At 32.7% G+C, this 22962-nt stretch overlaps 1 protein-coding gene across 1 annotated transcript in view; it reads right to left on the reverse strand.

The window, feature by feature from the left end:
* Slk (STE20 like kinase) overlaps window positions 1-22962 on the reverse strand; it is a 61242-nt gene that overhangs the window by 5462 nt on the left and 32818 nt on the right. Inside the window, exons 7-17 of the mRNA XM_027930077.2 lie at window positions 22498-22579; window positions 20635-20763; window positions 18939-20327; window positions 16670-16800; window positions 16430-16553; window positions 14699-14878; window positions 5238-5367; window positions 3987-4111; window positions 3299-3487; window positions 2628-2753; window positions 1533-1646 (exon numbers count right to left, since the gene is read on the reverse strand). Of these exons, the coding sequence (XP_027785878.2) occupies window positions 1533-1646; window positions 2628-2753; window positions 3299-3487; window positions 3987-4111; window positions 5238-5367; window positions 14699-14878; window positions 16430-16553; window positions 16670-16800; window positions 18939-20327; window positions 20635-20763; window positions 22498-22579 (2719 nt within the window). The remainder of the gene's footprint in view (window positions 1-1532; window positions 1647-2627; window positions 2754-3298; window positions 3488-3986; window positions 4112-5237; window positions 5368-14698; window positions 14879-16429; window positions 16554-16669; window positions 16801-18938; window positions 20328-20634; window positions 20764-22497; window positions 22580-22962) is intronic.

The raw sequence follows: 22962 nt of genomic DNA on the forward strand, positions 1-22962 counted from the left end.
AAAACTGGACCTAGAAATTTTAAATGATAAAATTTTTCAGTGTCAGCACTGAGATTTGAACACGTACCTGTATGATTTTAAGAGTTCATCCTGCCCAACTCTACTATTTTAGTTTTGTAACTGTCCTTAAATATGCAACAGCTAAGACCATGACATACAATATCATCCAGGGAAAGAACAGAAATGGTAAAACTCAGACACATCTATGTTTTAGGAGATTAGAAGACACATAAAAGGTAAAAAAGAAAAGCAAAAAATGGACAGAATTGTCACAAAGGCAGGGTGAGAAGAAAATTTTTTAAAATAACATTTTTGATGACAACAAATACAGTCAGGGAATTTAATTAGCAACTCACTCGTGACCCTGTCAACAAGGCCTATGAGGCAGAAGCCAGACTGTAAGGAATTAAAAGTGAAACTGGAGACAAAGTATTTATTACTGTTTGCTCTTCTATCCCCTTAGAGCTCTGAACCAGTTGAATGTTATTACTTTTTCAAAAAACTTAAAAATAAATAAAACTTAAAAACTATACTCTGGGGCTGGGATTGTGGCTCAGCGGTAGAGTGCTCGTCAGGCACATGCAAGGCCCTGGGTTCGATCCTCAGCATCACATAAAAATAAATAAAGGTATTATGTTCAACTACTTCTAAAAAATAAATATTAAAAAAAAAACTATACTCTTAACTGATTCTGTAAACCTTGGGCACATAGTAGGGGCTAAATATACATTTCCTTGACTGACTGATCAGAAGAATGGAACAAAGGACTGGCTGACATACAGCAAGCTGGAAGGGCATGAGAAAATAAGTTCAAGTTTGAAGGTTAACAAAGAGAAAGGCTCACAGCAAGGTAACCAAACAGAGTTGAAATAGTTAGCCAGTGAGACCAAGGACATAGAGTACAAACAAGAAAAATGGAGGGAGGAAAAGAGGGAGGAAGAAGAGAAGCCATTCCTATTTTCCTAGATTTTAAATTTACACAGCTTACAAGGGCTTAGTCAATCTGAACCTGTCCAGACTCAGTGTCATCATTTCCTTTCTTTCTCCCTCCCTAATGCCCCCACACAGGAATCCCTGGCCCCCACATCCTCTAATGATAGGGAACTACTTGCAATTCTCTGAATATATCATTTTTATTCATTCTCTTTTTTCTACTTAAACTGTCCCATTCCACTCCAATCTGCCTATCCACCCTGCAAGCTCTTACTCACCCTTTAAGACTCACTTGTCTTATAAGATACTTCCTCTCTCTACAGCTTTCCCTGACGTCTCCAGGAAAATTTAAGCATTCCTCTTCCTTTGCTTGTGCATTCTGCTCCCTTCCCTTGTACCCTGTACTTACCTCCTTCAGACAATGATTCCCACCAATTTAAAATTGCCTGTCACTGAAGTCTTTTAGGGATAAGGACTTTGTCTTTTCATCTCCATCTCTTGTCCCTGACACTGTTCCTGACACACAGTAGGCAAAGAGCCAATAGCTGGGTAATGGATGAGTAAAAACATAACATTTTAAGTAAAGCTTTTAAAGTCACCTTTTTCCTAGGTCTCAATTTCTCTCTCCATTCCTTTAATTCTTGGCTATGTTCTTCATCTAACTCCTTGAGTTTCTGGGTCTCATGCTCAACCAACAGGTGGCATTTTTCATTCTGAAAATAAAGTTTGGATTTAAAAAATGTTAGATCAACCAAGTAATTTTACACAAATACCATCGTCTTCCAAAATAATAAATTATTCATCATCAACCTATTACTGAAGTACAAATTTTCCTCTAAAAACCAATAGCCAAAAACTATGAAATAAGTAGACATACTTTTATAAGTTTAGAAATTAGATTGGTTCACATACTATCTAAAAAGAACTTAACAGAAAGAATTAGTTTGGGTCTTTGCTTTTTTTCCTTTTCACCAGCTGGTACCAGGAAGTGGAATTAGGATGTATTCTATTCCAGTATATTATAAGCAAATGTAGAGTAATCCACAAGGTTGATACTACTATGAAACTTTAAACATTTTAGATTATATATTAGCAGGGCTGCACACTTCATGCGAGGTCCAAACACAGCCCTCTCTATAAAGAAACCTTTACATATCTTAGGAAGAAAATTCCCATATATTTAAATTACCTTCCCCCCCACAAAAAAAAAAAAATAGAAAAAAATCAATTTTAAAAGGAAAATAAATTTTAAGTTCAGAATCTAACAAAAAAATTACCTTCATCATTTTGAAAGATTCACATCATCTTGCAAAATATACTAAAAATCATACTCAAAATTGTTTCTGAAAGATTCCACTTCTTAGGCTATAATTTAGCTTCATGATCACATTAATCATGTTATATAAAATATAAACAAATACCTATGATACTAAATTGATCCTCATTTGGGTCTTCGCAGGAAAGACAACCTTTCAATCCCAGCATTTTTAGAAATAACATGCGGTTTACTTTTGTTAGCTATTATTTTCTCTGAACCATCCACTTGAGCTGCCTAGTTCTGTTGTCATGCTTCTGCCTCTAAACTGCAGTTGGGGGCTAGGAATGTAGCTTAGTGGCAAAGCATTCACCTAGCATATGCCAAGCCCTGGGTTCAATTCCCAGTACTGCAATCAATCAATCAATCAATCAATAACCTGCAGTTGGTGCAATTCTCGGACATTGGCTTCACACTGCAACTGAAGATCCCGCATTTGATTTTCATGTTTTTGATGTTGAGCCATTCTCTCATTTTTCTGCCTCTTTTCTTCTTGTGCAGCAAACTACAAAGAAAAACCAAAGATAAATTACAATTAACAATCAATATAATTTCTACACATTTTAAAGGTGTAATTAAGAAATTTAACAAAACTTAGAATACAATAAACTAAAGATGCAAGAAATAATATGCTATGACTCAGAATTGGAGTCTACATGATGACCTGGGTAGGGGCATATTCTAGAAATAGAACAACTTCTGATTAAAAATCTTGATTCTAACTGCTTAGTGAACTCATTTAATTTGTGTGAGATTTGTGATTGCAAGTATTATAGTGAAGACATGTTTTGACTTAAAAAGTTATTCATGTCATCTCATTCCCAGGACCCAAGCTCTGTTGTGCAGCATGGGAAGGAAGGCTTTGCCCTCTAGGGTCACCACCCTGGAACAACTAAGTTACTACATATCATGCGCCTAGCTCAAGGTCTTAAAGTGAATATTGACAATTCCAAGGTAGGACTAAATGTTTACAACCAATTATGTAGCATTTCTAAAGGGCACTCATATTTTCAAAACCTAAAAATGAAGAGAATAATTTGCTTAATTTACCTGTTTAATTTTGTCTCGGTCCTGGTCTGGTGTGGCTGTTGAGTTAATTCTCAAACTCTTTTTAAACATGGCCATTCGAGTCTTGGCTTCACTACGCTGAATCTTGGGCAGCCTCGCTCTTTCTTGAGTCTGTCTGTTTTTCAATTCCTCAATAAGTCGTTGATTGTAACGCTGCATTTGTTCTGTTTCCTAAAAATGTTTTAAACAGAATCCAGTAAAGTAAATATTATTTAATACATAGTTCCCACACATATGTTCAAAGATTTCACTTGTTTTTCCCATATCTCCCTTTACTATCTCCCTTATTGTACTGTGACCAGCAAGATATTGGGCAAAAAATAACTTGTAAGAAAAGTAATTAGTGGTAAGAGAGTCTTATACTGAAATTCTTTTACTAAGTACAGGGAACCTACATTTTTTACTTGAACCACAACAGGAACCAAAATATCTACTTCTGAGATACAAAATGTAGATTACAACATAGAGGTCATTAGACATTGTAATTAATTATCATCCTTGTATTTATAATAATGACCAAGATATAATTACTTCAAACTTCATTAAATAAATCAGAATAAGAGAAAAAGAAATAGAAATGCATTCTTTAAGAAATAGAAGCTTCAAAATGAAATAGCTTCATAAACTTTAAAAAAGAACCAAAAAATTAAGGAATTTTCCTTTCATTAACCTTTTCATGGCGCTTCAGTAGCTGATGTCTTTGCATGAAATACTGATCTTTAAGTTGCTGTTTCAGCAGCTGGTGTTTTTCTTGTAAGTGCCGTTCTTCAAGCTCCCAAATTGCAGCTTCTCGAGCTAGAAGAAAATAATTTTCAAAAAGTCACTTTGCTCTTTTTACTAATATACTTTGATCTTCATTTTAATATTTACATAAAAGTTTTATCTATATACTAACTTATATACACAAATGGATACTATGAGCTATAAATAAAATATTATCAATGTGAATATCCATTATCATTCTTAATTCTGTTTTAATATCCTATAAACTGAGAATATTCCACTATAAAAAAACAAATTCTTGGGGCTGGGGTTTTGGCTCAGCAGTAGAGAGCTTGCCTAGCATGTGTGGGGCCTTGGGTTCAATCCTTAGCACCACATACAAATAAAATAAAGGTATTGTGTCCAACTACAACTAAAAAATAAATATTTAAATAAATAAATAAAATGAATGAATGAATGAATAAGAACCAAAATTTCTCTAAAAAGAAAGAAAAGAAAATCTAAGGTAACTTGTTAGGGAAAATAAGTTCTTAAAATTCCATCCTATTACATAACTACTGACTGTACCAACAATTACAAGGCATAATAAATACTCAAAATTATTGAGATATATTTGTAGCATTATCTGTACAGAAAAACATTTTTTCCATTTTTTTTTTGTTTGTTTTGTTTTGGGTTTTTGTGTGTGTGTGTGTGTGTGGTGCTAGGAATGGAACTCAGGTCCTATCACATGCTAAGCATGAGGTTTTACACACTGAGCATCAGCCCCTAAATTATTTTATGCTGTCTCTTTTTTATCCTGAGGTACTGAGGATTGAACCTGAGGGTGCTTTACCACTCAATTACATAACCTAGTCCTTTTTTAAAATTCAATTTTGAGACAGGGTCTCCCCAAGTTGCCAAGGCTGGCCTGAGTTCTGGAGCAGCTGGGGGTTATAGATGTGTACCACCATGCCCTGAGCCAGCCTTGTTTTAAGTGTTTATAGTCACTTCTACTTTCATAAAGGAAGTCTATATCTTGTAGTATTTCTTAATTTTAAAAGACTTTTTTCTCATTTACTAAAGAAAGATAGCTTTCTTTAACTTTCCCTTTATTGCCCTAGCAAAGTAAAACATTTAAATATTTCCAAGGTATACCTCGACAATGTTTCTGAGATACCATTTTATGTATACACACTTGCTGTAAAACTTCATATACCTCTCATGAGCTGCTGTTTGTTATTCAGGCACTCTCTCTCGATATTAGCCAACTCTGCCTTCTGCTGTTGGATGATCTTTTTCAAAGAGCCATCTAATTCTTGTTGTTGCTTCTGAACAAATTCTTGTTCCTATTAGACAGTTAACCGTCAGTTAATAAGTGTCTACAGAACTAAATATCCATTTATTTATATGACTGTATATATTAGTAATTAACAAGATTTCTTTTTATCTTTCGGAGGTGCTGGGAATAGAATCCAAGATCTTGAGCATCCCAGGTGAGCACTCTACTACCACTGTTAATCTTATTAACTTCCCCAGCAGTTAACAAGATCTCTAAACCAAGTTTACAAAGTTAGCCAGATTTTAAAATCACCCAAATTATATAGTGCATATGTAGTATACATGTATTAGTCATCCAATTCAACTTTGAAAAAAAATTAGAATGCATAATATTCTAAATTCACTATTAAGAATGACACACATTCATAATTAAAATGCCCTATTACACTAGCAGCTTTTGGAAAACAATAAGTTTACAGCTTCTAAAACTGACTATTCCCTCTAATATGGAGCAACTCCTTCTAATATGGAATGACACGAACAAAAATATATAAGAAATGTCTTTTAGGAAGAAAGGCAATGAAAGAGCTGAAAAGTAAAACAAATGTCAGAATTTTAAACTTTATTTTTCTAAGAAATAGAGTAAGTGAAAAATACTAAGCCTGCACAACAAAGAAATACAGTTTCTATTTTCTATAGCCTATTACAAAAGAAGAACAATAGTTTCAAAACTTAATAGAATGTATGACTAAAGAAATATAAACTAGGATTAGAAAAGAGAGTTACATATAAATATATAAATAAAATTCTTATAATCACAAGATTCTACCAACATGTTTGGGGTTTACTAATTCATTCAACAAGTATTTGCTGAGTACATATGACATGCCAAATTTATGCTTTAAAAAAAGTAAATTTGGATCTCTATCCCTCGCTTGGCAATGATAGCAACTGGTGATTAACTCAAGGGATATGCTGATCAATTTAACTGTGGATTTAGGGTTGAAGCAGCACTTTACCATAATCCCCCCTCCTGTATATATAAGAGAAGATCAAACCCCAAAATCTATTTTGGAACCATTTGTTGGGTTTTGGACAGTCTGACAAGGTCTGAATCACTACTAACCTGGTCCTGAGTGTACATAGTAGTCTAGCAAGTTCTTCAAAATATTTGCCTTACAATAATGTCTCTGGAAGTGATCAGTTCAGGCTGTTTCTTCAAAGTAATTTAAGTCATAAGTGTTGCTGTTTCAGCATCATTTGTATTTTAGCATGAATACAAACATACAGTAGCAGAAAAAAAAGACTAATGGGTTGCCTCTTCAAAATACAATTATCTGCTTATCTATACAGTTACCTATACAACTTTATCATAGGCAAAATTTTTCAATGAATACTTAAATTCAATAGGACTAAAGAAGTGTGCCCTGAAGCAGCTAATACATAGAAGGTAAAGGGCTAAAATGGTTATATACAACCAGGTAGAACTAATGGTATGCTGCTACAAAGGTAAAAATCTAGAATATGGAGTTTTAATTTTATTAAACAAATGCAAAATCTCCATGCTTATCTTTCACACAATTACCACAAAGAGAGTTCAAGATTCTTATTTTCTAGCCAGGCATGATGGCACATACCTATAATCTCAGCAGCTCAGAGGCTTAAGCAGGAGGATCACAAGTTCAAAGCTGGCCTCTGCCACTTAGTGAGGCCCTAAGCAATTTATCAAGACCCTGTTCCCTGTCTCAAAATAAAAACTAAAACCAGGCTGGGGATGTGGCTCAGTGGTAAAGCACCTCTGAGTTTAATCTCTGGTACCAAAAAAAAAAAAAAAAAAAAAAAAAGATTGTTTTCCCCTACAATAAATATTTGTAATAAAAATTGTTTCTCTAACTTCAATTACAGAATTTCTATATGCAACTTGTTTAATAAACTTATAACCTGCAGATATATTAAAGGGTTTCTTTTGTTTAACATTTTTAGTGTTGGTTTGCAAAAAGGATTTTTAAAAGATGCCTGCATGAGGAAAGATGATAGAATGAGATGGACATTATCACCCTAGGCACATGTTGGCTGCACATATGGTGCGACTCTACATCGTGTACAACCAGAGAAGTGAAAAGTTGTGCTCCATTTGTGTACAATAAATCAAAATGCATTCTGCTGTCATGTATAACTAATTAGAACAAATTAAAAAAAGAAAAAGAAAAAATACCTCTATGGATAGAATCAATGGTCTAACTTAACTAGTATATACATATGAAGACTTGAAGTCAAATGCAAAGGTATAGAATGGAGTCAGTAAATGTGCAATTTCTTATCTATGCAATTTTGGGACATATTACTATAATACATTTATATGTATAGATTACACAAAGAGGTCAGGTCCAAAGAAAACCTTCATTCAGCATTCTGTAAACGCTGGACATTGCACTAAAGTTATAGACTATTAAAATTAATAAAAGACAGTTTTGCCTTCAAGGAGCTTCTACTCTACTGGTCCCAACTACCCCTAGTCTTGGATTGTCAGTTCCTTCCCTTAGTATCATACTTTCAAAAGTTCAAAATTAAACCACAGAAAACTCAAAGCTGGAGATAAAGAGTCCAGAAGCCATGCCCTACAATGAATAACAGTACTACAGAAGTGTACCCTAAAGCAGCTAAAACATAAAGGGTAAAGACAGTTACATAGAAGCAGGCAGAATTTTTACCTTCAGGTGCTCCAGAAGGTAAAATAAGGATCACCAAATAAAAATTAAGGTAGGCAGTTACAAATCCAATAAACAGATGCAGTTTCTAACAATCAGAGTTAGCAAAGAACCCAGGTGCCTCGGAGTTGAATAAGCAAGCAGGATCTGAACAATGATGTAGTCAGGTATAATACACAAATAATTTTTTATGTTAAAGCTAAAAATTATCTGACAATGTCCTTCATACACAAATTAATAAATGAAATATCATCACCTCAAAAAATGAAATTCTACATTATAATACATTCATTAAATTTTCTAACATCAAAGTCCAAGTACAATACATTCACAATGGAATTTACAATTAGAAATTACTCTTAAGAACTTCTAAGAGAAATTAAACATTTCAAAAATATTGCACAAATTACCTTTTAAAAAAAGATGTTTAAATCACTAGAAATAACAAATAAAAGACAACAAAATAACTCAAAACTATTAAGACCAAAAGTCACTTTTTAAAATGGGTACATAAATTATAAAATGAGTGTCCTTTAAAAGTACACGTTTAAATTCTATTAGGGAGTTTTATAATTAATTAAATAACTATAAGCATTAAAACTACAACTTTGGGTTCTAGAAAACTATAAGAAAGAAATATGATATACCGGACTATTTGATCATTTTAACTCAGATTTGCTCAAAAATGGTAATGATCAGAAAAGTGATCGTAATTCATAATTTCTCCCTCGTTAAAAAAATATTTTGCTTACTCTTTTAGAAGATGATAATAAGACTTGGACATCTGCCAGTAATTTAAAAAAGAAAGTCTAATTTTGAGAGGGGGGAAAAGGAAGGGTTGAAATCAAGCTGTATTCTCTCTACTCCAGTTGTATATATCAAACCACAAATAAAAATTAAAATTTTAGATGAACTAGTCTTCCCTATGGAAACTGTGAGAAAGAATACAGCCTAAAATTCCAGACTTAATTTACAACTATAAAGAATAGCAACTCACTATTCATTATTAAGAATTTGAACAAATGAAAACTAGAGTTAAATCTAAAATCACTACTTTTACTATGGCTTTTCTGACCATATCCATAATTAAAACATCTCCATAAACATATGCAATCAAAAGGTCACTTCACACAAAGATAAAAATCTGATCACAGCATTCAATTTCTCACATGTGCAAAGCTTATAAAATACTATTGCAAAGATATTTTACTTCTTTAAAAAGATGAAGATTTCAAATTAAAATTTGTGGTGGAATAGATAGAAAAAAAGAACACTGTATTAGAAGTGTTCTAGTTCCAGCTCTTCCATTAATTTCTTATGTGACTTTAGGCCAATCATTTAGTCTTCTGTGACTCAATTTCTTCATCTGTATAATAGATACATTCCATCCCATTTTAGGATAGTGGCAGTGATAATCAGATGTGAAAACTCTCTGAAGAATAAAGTTCATGTCAGGCTATTATTGCCAATACTGACATTATCATCTATCAGTCTTCTAGATTTTAGCAAATGAAGTCAACAATGAAAAGGCACATGTGAGTCAAAGAAAGAGTGGGTAAAACAGGAGAAGGCATCCTCCCACAAGCACGCGGGACTTACGTCCTGCATTTGGGCGTTGAAGACTGCACAAGAGGACAACTGAAAAGACTGAATCATGACCTGAGCAACACCCTGTGGATCAGAATACAATGCACCTCCCAGATGAGAATATATCTGAATGACTTTCATAAATGGAATGAGTAATTACACAAATGTTAATTTCTCGGAGCCTAGATCAACTCAATTGACAGAGGGGCCTCTTTCTCATGCCTTGAATAAAGTTTTTGAACTAGACCAGTGGTTTCCAGACTCTAGTGTGTTGCCATTGTTTTTTTTAAACCACTAGTATTCCCTTTTCAAAAACTCATCAAAAAAAATCTATTTATAAACAGATTTAAAAAGTGGTGCTACTTTAGTTGAGATAGAATCAGGGACCCACAGACCCAACATTCCTTGACTTTTGAAGAGCTCTTGGGAGAACAGACTGAAAACCACTGGACTAGGTGATTAAATATGTTCTAGCTCCATAAGAATATAGCTAATATATCTTAATTCTAAAAAAAAAAAAAGTTTAAAATAGACTGTAGAGTTATCAAGTTTTAGAAACTTTGTCAAAGGAATAAATACTTTTGAAACCTGTTAGATTTTAAACACTTCATTAAGTTTACAGAAAGAATTTACTATTATTTTCAGCTTTAGTTGGAAAATATAAAAAGCCCACAAAATTCAATGAAAAATCACCAAGAAGACTTATTAAAGCAAAGAATCACCTAATTCATTCTACACTAAATTCTCAGATTCAACTCTACAGTTTAATATATTACCTTTTAGAATTTAAATGAACTTAGAATTTAAATAGTCTACATTATGTTATAAGGCAAGCTATATTGTTATTTATTATATGGTTTGAAATTCAAATTAAGCAAAAGTAGGTATGTGGCCATCAAGGAATTCATCTTTACTTTAGTCACAAGAAATGGCTAATAACCACTGTACCAAGTAGATGAGAGTTTAGATGAAGCACAGAGTGAGAGTGAGTAGCTTAAATCAGAGGTAATATGGTATGTTGTACGGAGATTCAATATATGAAATATGCATATAAGTCCCCCCTTTTCTGGATGAAAATATTGGCTCAACCAGTAATCAGATGTGTGATCCTGAGAGTCACTCAACATTTCTGTTTGGTTACCTTACCTCTAAAATGGGAGTAATGTTTATTCTGAGATTGAATTCAAATATTTAAAATTTAGAACAGTGCTTGGCACATAGTAAATGGCTAAGCATTACCTTAAACTAGTAATCCTTACACCAGGCCAAGATGAAATCTTTCACTGCCTCATAGCAAGCAAAAAAAAGGGCAAACTAATTCTACTCAAGTAAGTTAGCGGTACTAAAATCTTAATTCTAAGATTTTATTTTCCTTAACATTATAATATTCTCTCCTCTGAAATGATAGCAACAAGTAAATGGCAAATTTAAAATATCTTTACTTGGCACAAAAAACATTAATGGAAATCCATGTCACTGCCTCCACTAGTTTTTGTTGATTCTGTTTCTTTTTATGGGGTCTATAAAATCTAAAAATTTGTGAGTCACTTTTTGAATCACATAAAACCATATTAAATGGATAAGTCAAAGCAACAATTAATATGAATCCATATCTCTTCTTTGTTTAACTGACATATGCAAACTTAAAATTGAATTTATTTCTCTTTCCCTTCAGGCTTAATATGAATTTAAAGATTCTTAGTATAAGAACTTTGTAAAGCTACATGCAGTGGAAAATTCTGTTAAAAATACTAATTTATTGGGCTGGAGATGTGGCTCAAGAGTGAAATGCTTACTTTGCATGGGTTCAATCCCCATATTACAAAATAGAAAAAAAAACTAAAACTAATATATCTAGTTTTGTAAATAATGTCCACATGTTAAGATAAAGCCTTATCATAACCTAGAATCAAGTTTATTTAACTCCATATAGGTAAAAATTGTCTATTTAATTTCTCGATTTTGAATCAAAGAGATAAACAATATACTTAACATTTAAAATCTGAATTTAAAATTGTTTATGTGGTCAAGCTTAGAAGTAATAAATGTTTGATCTACCATTTAACATTAGCAATTTCCATTTTTCTTCTAACTTTGAGCTTTATAGAAATAATGGCCTTTTATTTCCATAAATAATGGCAATCTTTTCCTAAGCACAATGCTTATATACTCACCCTCTATTTTTCTGTTCTAAAAGTCTGCTATCAAACATAGGCATTACTACATAAAATTTAAGATTCCATCATAATTAAAATTTGGATAACAGTGGATTTTGCATATATTTGTTTCTTTCATCTTAAGTCAACTTTCTAAACATTCCACTTGATCATATCAGCAATTTAAATGTCACCAATAGTGTGAACTTAGCACTATGAAAAGAAGCTGGGAATCTATGGATGCGGAGAAGTGCGACTTAATGATTACAGTTGAAGTCTTCCCTTTCAATCACAGTTTACTGAACTGAGAAAATGCTGCTTTCTGTTTTTAGTAGCATTAAGCTGCTGCTGTTACCTGAGCATGCTGGCTTTGTGCAAGCTCCTCTTTCCTGCGTTTCATGAGCTCTTTTCTCAGCTCTTTGGGTGCTTTCTCCACTTCATTTATAACCTACAGTGTATAAGCATGCAGGAGGTGGAGATATAATGCTTTCTCCACAGCAAGCATTTATGTGAGCAGATAAGCTATAGGTCAAATATTCAAGTTGTTAGAAAGTTTCTTTCAACATGCATTAGCATAAGTGTTAGTTTGGTGAAAAAGAATAAAAGGATAGAACATGCTTGATCTCAGTGCAGAAAGGTACACTGTACCATACAAAGGTTAATTAGTTGCTTAATTATCCCTATATATCATTTTCTCTCTTAAAAAGACCCAAAGACAATCAGTGAAGAATTACTCAGAACACTAATGCTGAAGTAAAGGTGATAAGCTCAACTGACCTTGAAAGATCATAAAATTGCAAATGTTTTCTATTGACATTGTTTGAAATACTGGACATAAGAAAAGTTAATGCCATTTATAAAAGTGCAAATTTTCATAACTGGCTTCATAATACCAAAGAAATAACTCTAAATGAAATCCACATAATGAGACTGAAAAAAAGAAAAGAAAAAGCAAATCTTACAGTATACAAAGGAGAAATAAATGGATAATAAAATACACCTTTTTATACGTGGTGAGATTAAATGAACATAACTGATGACTTTGTGGAATTAGAACAACATTCTCCTTTGCTGACAATTTATTAAGCTTGTCAACTTTAAAATCAGTAACATGAGTACTCTAAAATAAGTTTAATAAACTATGATTTATTATAGTTTATCATATATTAATAATATCAAATATACTTATTAATATATTAATAGTATAGTAATACTATTATAATTACTATACTAATAGTAATTAGTCTATTTATTAATATAAAATATATTATAAAATGAAGTATATTTTAGAGTTCCTTCTTTAAAACATTTCAAAATCCTAGATATGAATTCCATCTACCAATATAGATCTGTAATCTAACATGAAAAGCAATCATAAATTTATAAGTAGAAGCACCAAAGAAACCAGATTCCAAATCACCACATGCCATTGATGGTCCAAGAAAGAGACTGATTTTGATGTAATAGTGCACTTAAAATTTCCCATCAGTAATCCCTCATGAAACCAAATCACCAATAAAAGGAAGAGACGCCCCAAATGCAAGAAGTTTAGCAATAAGGGAAAAATACATAATATAGTTATTTAAAATATGCAATCATGATCTCAAATATGTTCACCAGCTAAAGTTCTACCTCAAAACAATAACTAAAGGCTTATTTATTTAGGATTAAGTTATATATTTACCCATAAAATATTTTTAATCTGATACAAAGAATAGCCTCTTAATCAAACTACCCATGGTTTCAAGAAAAATTGCAAATACCCTCATCATGGAATATACAGCAGTTCTATATAAAACATATAATAAACAGTAATAAAATTAATTTTTAGAAATGGTAGCTTCATCTACAAACCATTTTATTCATCTTTACCTAAAGAAATCATACACACACTATATTTATGAATCTTCAATTCTATCCCATTTTAAGCACATCCTTAAGATTTAGAAGCATTGTTTGAATTTCTTCATAATTTAAATATTAAAGTTGATAAATCTCAGTATTTAAGAAGTATAAAAAAAAGAGAAAAAGCATTCACTAGTTGAGATTTTTTTTTTTTCCCTGGTCCTAATAGAATTCATTATAATTATTTCCCTGGGGTCTTTTAAATCATGAAAAGGTTAACTCCTCCTCCTACTGAAGATGCAGAATTAATCATAAAATTATCTCTGAAAATTACTTAGGACACAAAGGTCTTGTGGTTTTAATTTGAGGACAGACAGACACAACAATATATGGAAATCCTTCTTACAAACTGATGACACTCTTTTATAATAAATAATACTACAAATAAATTCTACAACAATATGGAAAGATTTCAGGAAAGATGGAAAAACTCATTCTAGTCAAATGACTTTACATATATTTTGCAGTTTTGACTTTTCAAACTACGTTGCAATTTGATAAACTTAGATATTATTTTTTAAATTTCAAGTTATTCAATTGTTTGGGACAATGTCTAAGAAAATCAATAAAGCTAATCAAGAAAAACTGTGCTAAAAGTATGAATTAAAGATGACACGCAAATAATTAATAAATAATAAAATGAATTATAGTTGTTTCAGGGAAAATAACAACAAAATAAGCTTTCTTCGAAAAAAAGTCCTATGTAAGTAAGGTCTTAAGTGTTGCATTAATAAAAGAGGAATGGTAGATTAGAACAAGGACTAGATTTTATTTAAACATTCAGTTCAAGGTTTAGCCAGACATTTAGTGTCAGTCTGTGAACCTGATTAGGCCACTAAAACCTCTTTAACTCTAGTTTTCTTGGCAGTAAAATAGGGATTACATCTAACTTTACTGCTACCATCCCGCATCACTGTTGCAAAGACAGGCCTAAAGAAAGACAGCACTATTTGACTCTCATTTATTACTCCTAATTCCTCAGACAGCATTAAATTTACACTTTAAAAATAGATTTAAAAATGAAAAACAGTAGTTACACTTACCTCCTTCTTTCGGTTCTTCAGCATATTCTGAAATTTGGATAGCTCTTTTTCTTGTTCTCCTTTAATGCGTTTGGCTTCATCTCGTAGGCGATTTGTGTGTTCTTGTTCTAGTCGTTCAATAGTCTGTTTCTGCTGCTTTTCTAGATTCTCAATTTCCTGGTCATATTGTCGCTTTTTACCCTGTAAAACAATGTACTGTAATGTAAGATCATTTAATTCTATCACCCATATTAACTCATTAGTAAGTACAGTGAATATGTTTACTAAGAGCACATAACTAGTATTTAAATTTAGTAATATGATATAACTTTTGCCATGATGAACAAATGAAATGAACTAAAACAGTTTACAAATTTTTTCAAAAAAATGAATAACATTTATAACATGTTAAATATTTTTACTTCTACTATAGAGGTAGCACAGTTTTTAAAATTTTTAGAGAACCCAGAAGAATACCCAGTTGCTTTGAATTTACTCAAGTAAACTAGAATAATATCAGTATTCATTCAATAAATTTGTGTTTTTGTTAATCAAAGGGTTCATTTGAAGTCATTTTAATAACATCATTTGTCATTTTTAGATTTACTTTTCTTCATTATGACTCTTAACATTCTATTCTATTGAAACAAAATTAGAATTATATATCTACTCTTTCAACAAAAGACTCATGTAATATTTGAATAATAATGCAATTTTGAATAATAGGTATGGTTAAAATATTTGTAAAGGACATTTTCTTTTTCAAAGAAACTTGAAAACAAAACATTTTGGAAAAGAGAATATAACCAGTATTCAATGAGGAAAAAAAACTTCATTATTTTCTTAGGAATTTGTATTAACAATCTAATACAAGTAATCAACAATGCCACACTTCACACTAAACAATCCTTACCACTTAAAATTACAACACAGAAAAAGGACTATATTTAAAACTTGAATACTATTTCGAATGATTTTTTTCTAACCTACCTTAAGCCATACATTCAATATAAAGTTATCAAAATTTTGTATCACATTAATAATTCCTTTTCTGGGGTTGGGACTGTGGCTCAGCGGTAGAGCACTTGCTTAGCACATGTGAGGCCCTGGGTTCCATCCTCAGCATCACATTTAAAAAAAAATAAAATAAAGATATTGTGTTTAACTACAACTAAAAAAAATAAATATTAAAAAATAATAATAATTTCTTTTCCAATTCTGGATACAAATAAAAAACAATTACCCTTGACTATTCAGCAATGTTTTCTTTAGCTGCAATAATAAGGAAATGGAAGCTTAACTATGGGAGCCAGTGAAACAAGTGAAGTTTGAAAAGGGTCCCCATAGGTTCTAACACTCTGCCAGCTTTGAAGAAACTGCTCTAGAAGGGTTAAAATTTTGGATTCTACACTGAAAGGTTGAATTGAAACACTGAAAAATTATCTGGCAGTAGATACATCTAAGAACTTCATAAACCATCTATTGGTTTCATGATTCTAAGTTTTCATGACAGATTTTATCTGGGAAAAAAATCATCACACGATACATCAGTAAAAAGATTGGGATTCTTTAAAAAAATAATAATAATTTTTTTAAAACAGGCATCCAGAACACCAAAGCAATGAAGGCCAAAAATACATACAAGACCAAGAACATCTAATAATCAGAGAACAAATTCTGAAACCTGCTGGTGGGTTTTATTAAAAGCATTAAATTTCATTAATAAAATGGCACAAAAATCTAAGACTTTACCATCATTTCTTGCTCAAAGCGCCGGAATATTTGTTCTCGTTGTTGCTGCAGCTTGCTATTGAGCTGTTGCTGGGCTCTTTGCTCTTCTTTCTGAAGAAATCTTAACTCTCGAAGTTCCTGACGTCTGTGACAAAAAATAATAATTAACAACAGAGAGGAAGACAGAAAAAAATCACACCTATGAAATAACATTTTTTAAGACCCAATTTTTAAATGAAAAAGAATATGTTGTCTACTCACCTGAGAAACCTCAATTCCTCAGTTTTGGAGTCACTGTCTGTAACTATCTTCGATGTTGTTACACTCACTTCTACACCATCGACAATAAATTTGCGTGTTTTCTTCAATGTTTTCTTTTGTCTTCTTGTTTCCTGAGTGAGATTTTTACTTTAGTTAGGTTTTATGTAAGGAATACTGAAGAAATGAAACATTTTTTTCTTCAAAAATAAAAATAGGGCTGGGGATGTGGCTCAAGCGGTGGCACACTCGCCTGGCATGCACGGAATGCTGGGTTCGATCCTCAACACCATATTAAAAAAAAAATAGAATAAAGATATTGTGTCCACCTAAAACTAAAAAATAAATATTAAAAAAAGTTAAAAATAAAAACAGATGCACAGCCCTGACAATTATACATGTGAAATAAGAATATAAAGCAGGGAGACTAGCCTCTAACCCTTAAACTTTGACCTCCGAACTCCACCTCCTTTATGGATAAATTCAATTTTTTTAAAAAGTAAAATTGGGCATTTTGATTACATACATACATAACTTCTCTGACACTACATAATTAGGAACAAGTGAATGTTTTACATAAATGGATAATTAGTATAACTTACATATCAACCACTTTTTCTTCATCTTTTCATTTTTGTGATTTCTCAGATACCTCTGCCTTTTTACTGACAAAACACTTCAAAATGAATTCCTGGGACTTATCCCTTAAAATATCTAAATCTATAAATCTGAGGGCAGCTGGCAATTTTTTTTGAAAAGGTTCTCTGGTAAGTTTAAACGCTGTCAGGACAGGGAATCAAAATCTATTTAACCAACAGCAATAATGCCAAAAGCACTCCTCCACTAGGGCCAGGGTTGGATGTGTGATTTTATAATTACTAGAAAGACAGTGCCTCTACTATACCCCAAAGCACCTGACCTGCCTACTAGCTACTACCTAAAAACTCTTTATCAAGACCTTTTTAAAAATTCTGTTAATTGCTCAACGGGCACCCAAAATCTTTTAAATGTGTACAGAAATAACAGAAATCTAAAACTCCTACAAACACATTTTGATAAACCCAAATGTGTAAAGAGCATACTTGGTTTCAATATGGAGAAGGAGGTTATAGCAGAAAGAGCAAAAGTAAAAACACTAAACTCAAAATGCATTAGCATTTTACAGTTTGCCTCTGGCACCTTTTGATCACCTTTCTGAAAATTCTCTTACTCTTTCATCCTCCAGGACCCACAATCTTCATGCTCCTCTCCCTAGCCCTGGGAAGCTACTACTGGACTACAGTAGCCTCCCCAGACTCCCTCTAAAATTGAACACTGGCATGCTCCAAAAAACTAATCTGCCTCCCTTAATCTCCAACTTTCACATTTCTTCAGTTTCTCCTAAAGTATCCACAATTACTATCTCCATAATTCTCATAGAAGAATTTGTATTTTTAAAAGAGGCTACTAGGTCAGTGAATGAATTTTGGATTGGTGGAATTTCAGTTGGCAAAACAAAACAAACTGAAGAAAGAAGAAAATCCAGGCCAAGTAACACTTTGGAGTAGACAAGTAGGACAATCAGTCGTTCTGTGGAGGTCTGTCCCTATGGTCAGTTTTCCTACGTTGCTTATGCTTGTCAATCTCCTCTTATTTATCAACCCAAAATCTCTAAGAAGTATTTTCCAAAGGGTAATTCATAGCTCAACCTATTGGAAACCCACAGGATCCTTTGTTACAGATACTGATTATCAGGACCCTTCCTAGATTTCTACATAGCTCCCCTCATAATTCCTAAGCACACCAAAGACTTGAGAATTATGCTCTAAAAGCTCCAAATGTTCTAGGTTTTAGTTTTGTTTGTTTTCCCACCTGTATAAGCCAATGGTAAGTGGAGGATTGTTTACCTCCTAAATGTGCTTAAAAATAGATCATTCTTTCAATTTCTCAGTTCTTTCATATATTAGTCATCATTCCTCAAATCGCACCTAGATATGTACAATAAAAGACTGTAAATCAAACTAAGCGACCATATACTGTAATTATCTACATTAGGTGTACAAAAATAAGTAGGTCCTACCAAAAGACTAAAAGAATATAATCAAAATCTCTCTTCCTGGTTCTTTTTAATTGATTGCCTTAATGACCAAGAAAGAACTCAGAAGGTTAGTATTATTACTCTGATTTAATGCTGCTTTATTTTCAAGACATCAATGAACTCTAAAATTGCCAAAATGACAAAAACAAAAACAAACAAACAAAAAAACCCAACCAAGGACCCACATGTACTTACTTGTAAAGATATTGACCCACTGTCTTTAGTTTTACTTAGGAAGCTAGAGATGGATAAATTCAAGTCAATGCTGCTATTATCAGCAGTGGAACCAGTGCCTGAATCAGTATCATTTTCCTTCTGATTCTCAGATTCTGGTAGCAGTATGGTTTCAGTTTTTGATAAAGCACCTATTTCTCCTTTATTTTCTGCATCTTCAGAGTTGATATTAATACTGGGTATTGAAACAGGCTGAGGTTCACTGGGCTGTGAAGTTGCAGGAACTTGAGGTTCTATTTCAATTGGCACTTCACGTGGAATTTCTTTCTTCTCTGTCTCTATCTGAGCAGTGGCTTCCTGAGCATCCTGAGTTTCACTTCCTACAGCCTTTTGTTCAGTATCAATCACTGCACTTCTGACCTCTATTTCTTCAGTGCCACTTAACTCACTAACTTCCTCAACTTCATTTGTCTCTGGTTCTTCATTGGTCTCCAATATGTTCTCTGAACTGTTGACTAGTTGTTCTTCACTTTTAACTTCTACAGATCTTTCATCTACATCTTTAGTCTCAACTATTTCTTTAGTAGGAGGAACCTCCTTAGTACCACAAACCTCAGGACCTTCCATGGGCTTATCTATTACTTTCTGGGCTACTTCAACCACTTCTTTCCCATCATTAGTCTGAACAACCTCAATATTGTTTTCAACTGCCTTCTCAGCAACATTTGTTGCCTCATTTGTCACTTTGCTACTATCTATCACCTTGCTACTATCATTGATCATATCATTTTGAGTTCTGTCATCTTTTTCCAATTTCTCTGGGGTGTCCTCCTTTGTAAGCCCAACTTCATTGTCAACTACCAGAATATCTGCCTCTTTTTCTCCAGTCTCTTGAGAAACTAAATCAACTGTCTGAATAGTAGAATCTTTCATTTCTTCAGATTTTATAAATTTATTTTCAAGTATCTGTTGTTTATCCTGATCCTTTTCTCCCTCCTGTTTCCAATTATGTTTGTTATTTGTTTCTAAAGTTACTGTTACATTATTCTCTTCTCCTTCATTGACTGAATTAATGCCCACAGCTGCCTGATCTTCTGTGTCAGGCAGATTTTCCAACTTGAGTCTCTTGTCTCTCTCACTGTCCTGGATTACTGTTGGTCTATCATGGTATTCAGACACAGCTTCTAAATGAGCATCATTTGTATCTTCGTTAATACCCTCCACAGCCTTTTCAGCTTCATCAGTGGTGAGTTTTTCATTAAGAACTTTGCTGCTAAAATTATCCCCAGAAGAATTGCGTTCTGTTTTTTCTGAGACGGACTCCAAAATACAAGCATTTTGTGAAAGTTTATCTTCTTCCGAACTGGCAATACTAAGGTCAGAGGAGGCACGCTTACTTGCAGGTATTGGCTAAAAAAGATTTTATACATTTTTAATGTTAAAACAGGATTCAAGATGGTGATCAAAACAATGTTTACAATGGTTTAATATCTATATTCAATAGAAGTTATTGAAGTTATAATTTAAGGAATTAACAGTTCTTCAACAATAAATATGAGAAAAATAAGTAGTAAGAAGCAATCGTTATTAACTTCACTTTTAAAATTAAAGATTTTATACTCCCAGCCATCAGTTTTATTCCTTAGATGTAGGTACAATCCCCCACCTCAAAGCACAACTCTAAAAACTAAATAAAATTTCCTTTCTAAATACTGACCAGAGAATTTTCTGTTTCCTCATCATCATCTTCCTCTTTGCCATCTTCAACTTCTTCTGTTACTTCAGCCTTTGCTTCTGCTATCAATTCTCGGATTGGTTTATTGGAATCAACAGTAACAAAGGGATGCTGTTGAGCATTAAAAAGAGCATATTCAGTAACAACTGAAATACCTGCCTGTAAAGGAAGTTTCAAACATAAAGCACACATACTAACAGGGTAAAAATATGAGTAGGAAAAACATAAACAACTGTGCAGAATATTACATTTAGTAAAGTAAGGAGGGGAGGAGGTTAACCAAAAAAAAAAAAAGAGAGAGAGAGAGAGCTTTTGGTCAAAAAATCCACAACTGGATTTTTTGGGGTTTTTTTTTAAACAAATTGAAGTAGGCCAGGCACTCTCCTATAATCCTAGCAGCTCAGGAGGCTGAGGCAGTAGGATCCTAAGTTCAAAGTCAGCCTCAGCAATGTAGCAAGACACTGTCTCAAAATAAATAATAAAAGGGGCTGGGGATATGGCTCAATGGTTAAGTCCCCCTGGGTTCAATTCCTGGTACCAAAAAAAAAAAAAGATTTGAAGTAATTTTTATCAAAAATGGAAAGATCTGTTATATATGGGTCCTAGAAACATATTGTTTCTGTATATTTAAAAATTTATCATTAAAAGTTTTAAATTAAAATGTAAAGCTAGTTTCAAGTCAGTACAAGTCACTTCTTAAAAAAGTAATAGCTATTAAGCTATTAAATCCTCAATAAAGCTGGGTATGGTGGCACATGCCTGTAATCCCAGCTTCAGAAGGCTGAGACAAGAGAATCACAATGTCAAGGCCAGCCTGAACAACTTAGCAAGACCCTGTCTCAAAATAAAAAGGACTGGAGATGTAGCACAACAACAGAGCACTTGCCTAGCATGCACAAGGTCCAGGGTTTAAAAAAACCTCAACAATGAAATTACAAAAAGCTTTACAGTTCTATCTAAAGTATCTATAATCACCTATTTTGTTTCTGAGATGGTTTTAATATTCTTAAAAGAAAACATTCATCTCTGTATACTCAACACTTAACAGTGTCTGTCACAGACTAAAACTTTCAAAGTAGTAAAATAATATTAGAAAGTGTATACTAGGGATATGCTTGTTGCACACAGCAAGGCAATTTTTTCCTGCTTTCCTCCCAACCCTCAAATAAATAGGTCAGGACTAGTACAATGTAGGAGTTACACAAATCATTCTAACAGATTTGTCATTCTGTTTATTTATCTATAATATTAATTATTTGATAAGCTTTTATTTCAAATATTACAAGGAGATCCCACTAACCAAAATTAAATTATCTGATCACTTTAAAATCATTTTTTAAAAGCCAACAATATTTACTACTGAACACAATAATAAAAAAAAATTAAAAATTAATTAGTTCGTGGTCCCTGTCCATAAGGAGCTTGCTTTCTAGTAATTAGAGAAATATAATGGAAATAACTAACAAAAAGAAAAGAATGTAATTAAACTGAATCAAAAAAACACAAGAAAGGGCTGGAGATAGAACTCAGTTGGTAGAGTGCTTGCCTTGCATGCACAATGTGCTGGGTTCAATCCCCAGAACCACAAACAAAACAAAACAAACAAACAAAAAAAAAACCCATAAGAGAAATGGCTTATAAGAAAAAATGGCTTAATTTCTCTTAGTAATGGCAGCACATGTTGGTAAAAAGCAAATGTTGACTACTATACCATGTATTTCATCTTTCCACAGAGAAACTCAAGTGGGAAAAAAAATAACCACAATAAGTGAATTTGAAATTGCATTATTTTTAAGAGATGTTAAAACAATACAATTTGCTATTATCACACTATCCCTATTTTACCTGCAGTAGTTGAGATGTAGTCCACCTGGCATCCACATTCTTTTCCAAGCATTTCTTTAGAAAGTCCTTAAAATTTGAAGACCTTCAAAATAAAATTTTAACAATGACATTCTATTTTACTTTCTTGTTATTAAAATCAAACAAAATTCCTTAATAAACTATGCTTAAGTTTAATTATGTATGAAATCTTATTCATTCACCATTAAGAAACCTAGTTGGGCTGAGGCTGTGGCTCAGTGCTAGTGCACTTGCCAGGCATGTGTGAGGCACTAGGTTCGATTCTCAGCACCACATATAAATAAATAAATAAAATAAAGGACTATCTATAACTAAAAAAAATATTAAAAAAAAAAAAAGAAAACTGGGGCTGGGGATATGGCTCAATTAGTAGCGTGCTTGCCTGGCATGCGTGAGGCACTGGGTTCGATCCTCAGAACCACATAAAAATTTAAAAAAAAAAAAAAA

Source organism: Marmota flaviventris, chromosome 4 (assembly GCF_047511675.1).
Source record: "Marmota flaviventris isolate mMarFla1 chromosome 4, mMarFla1.hap1, whole genome shotgun sequence".
NCBI lineage: Eukaryota > Metazoa > Chordata > Mammalia > Rodentia > Sciuridae > Marmota > Marmota flaviventris.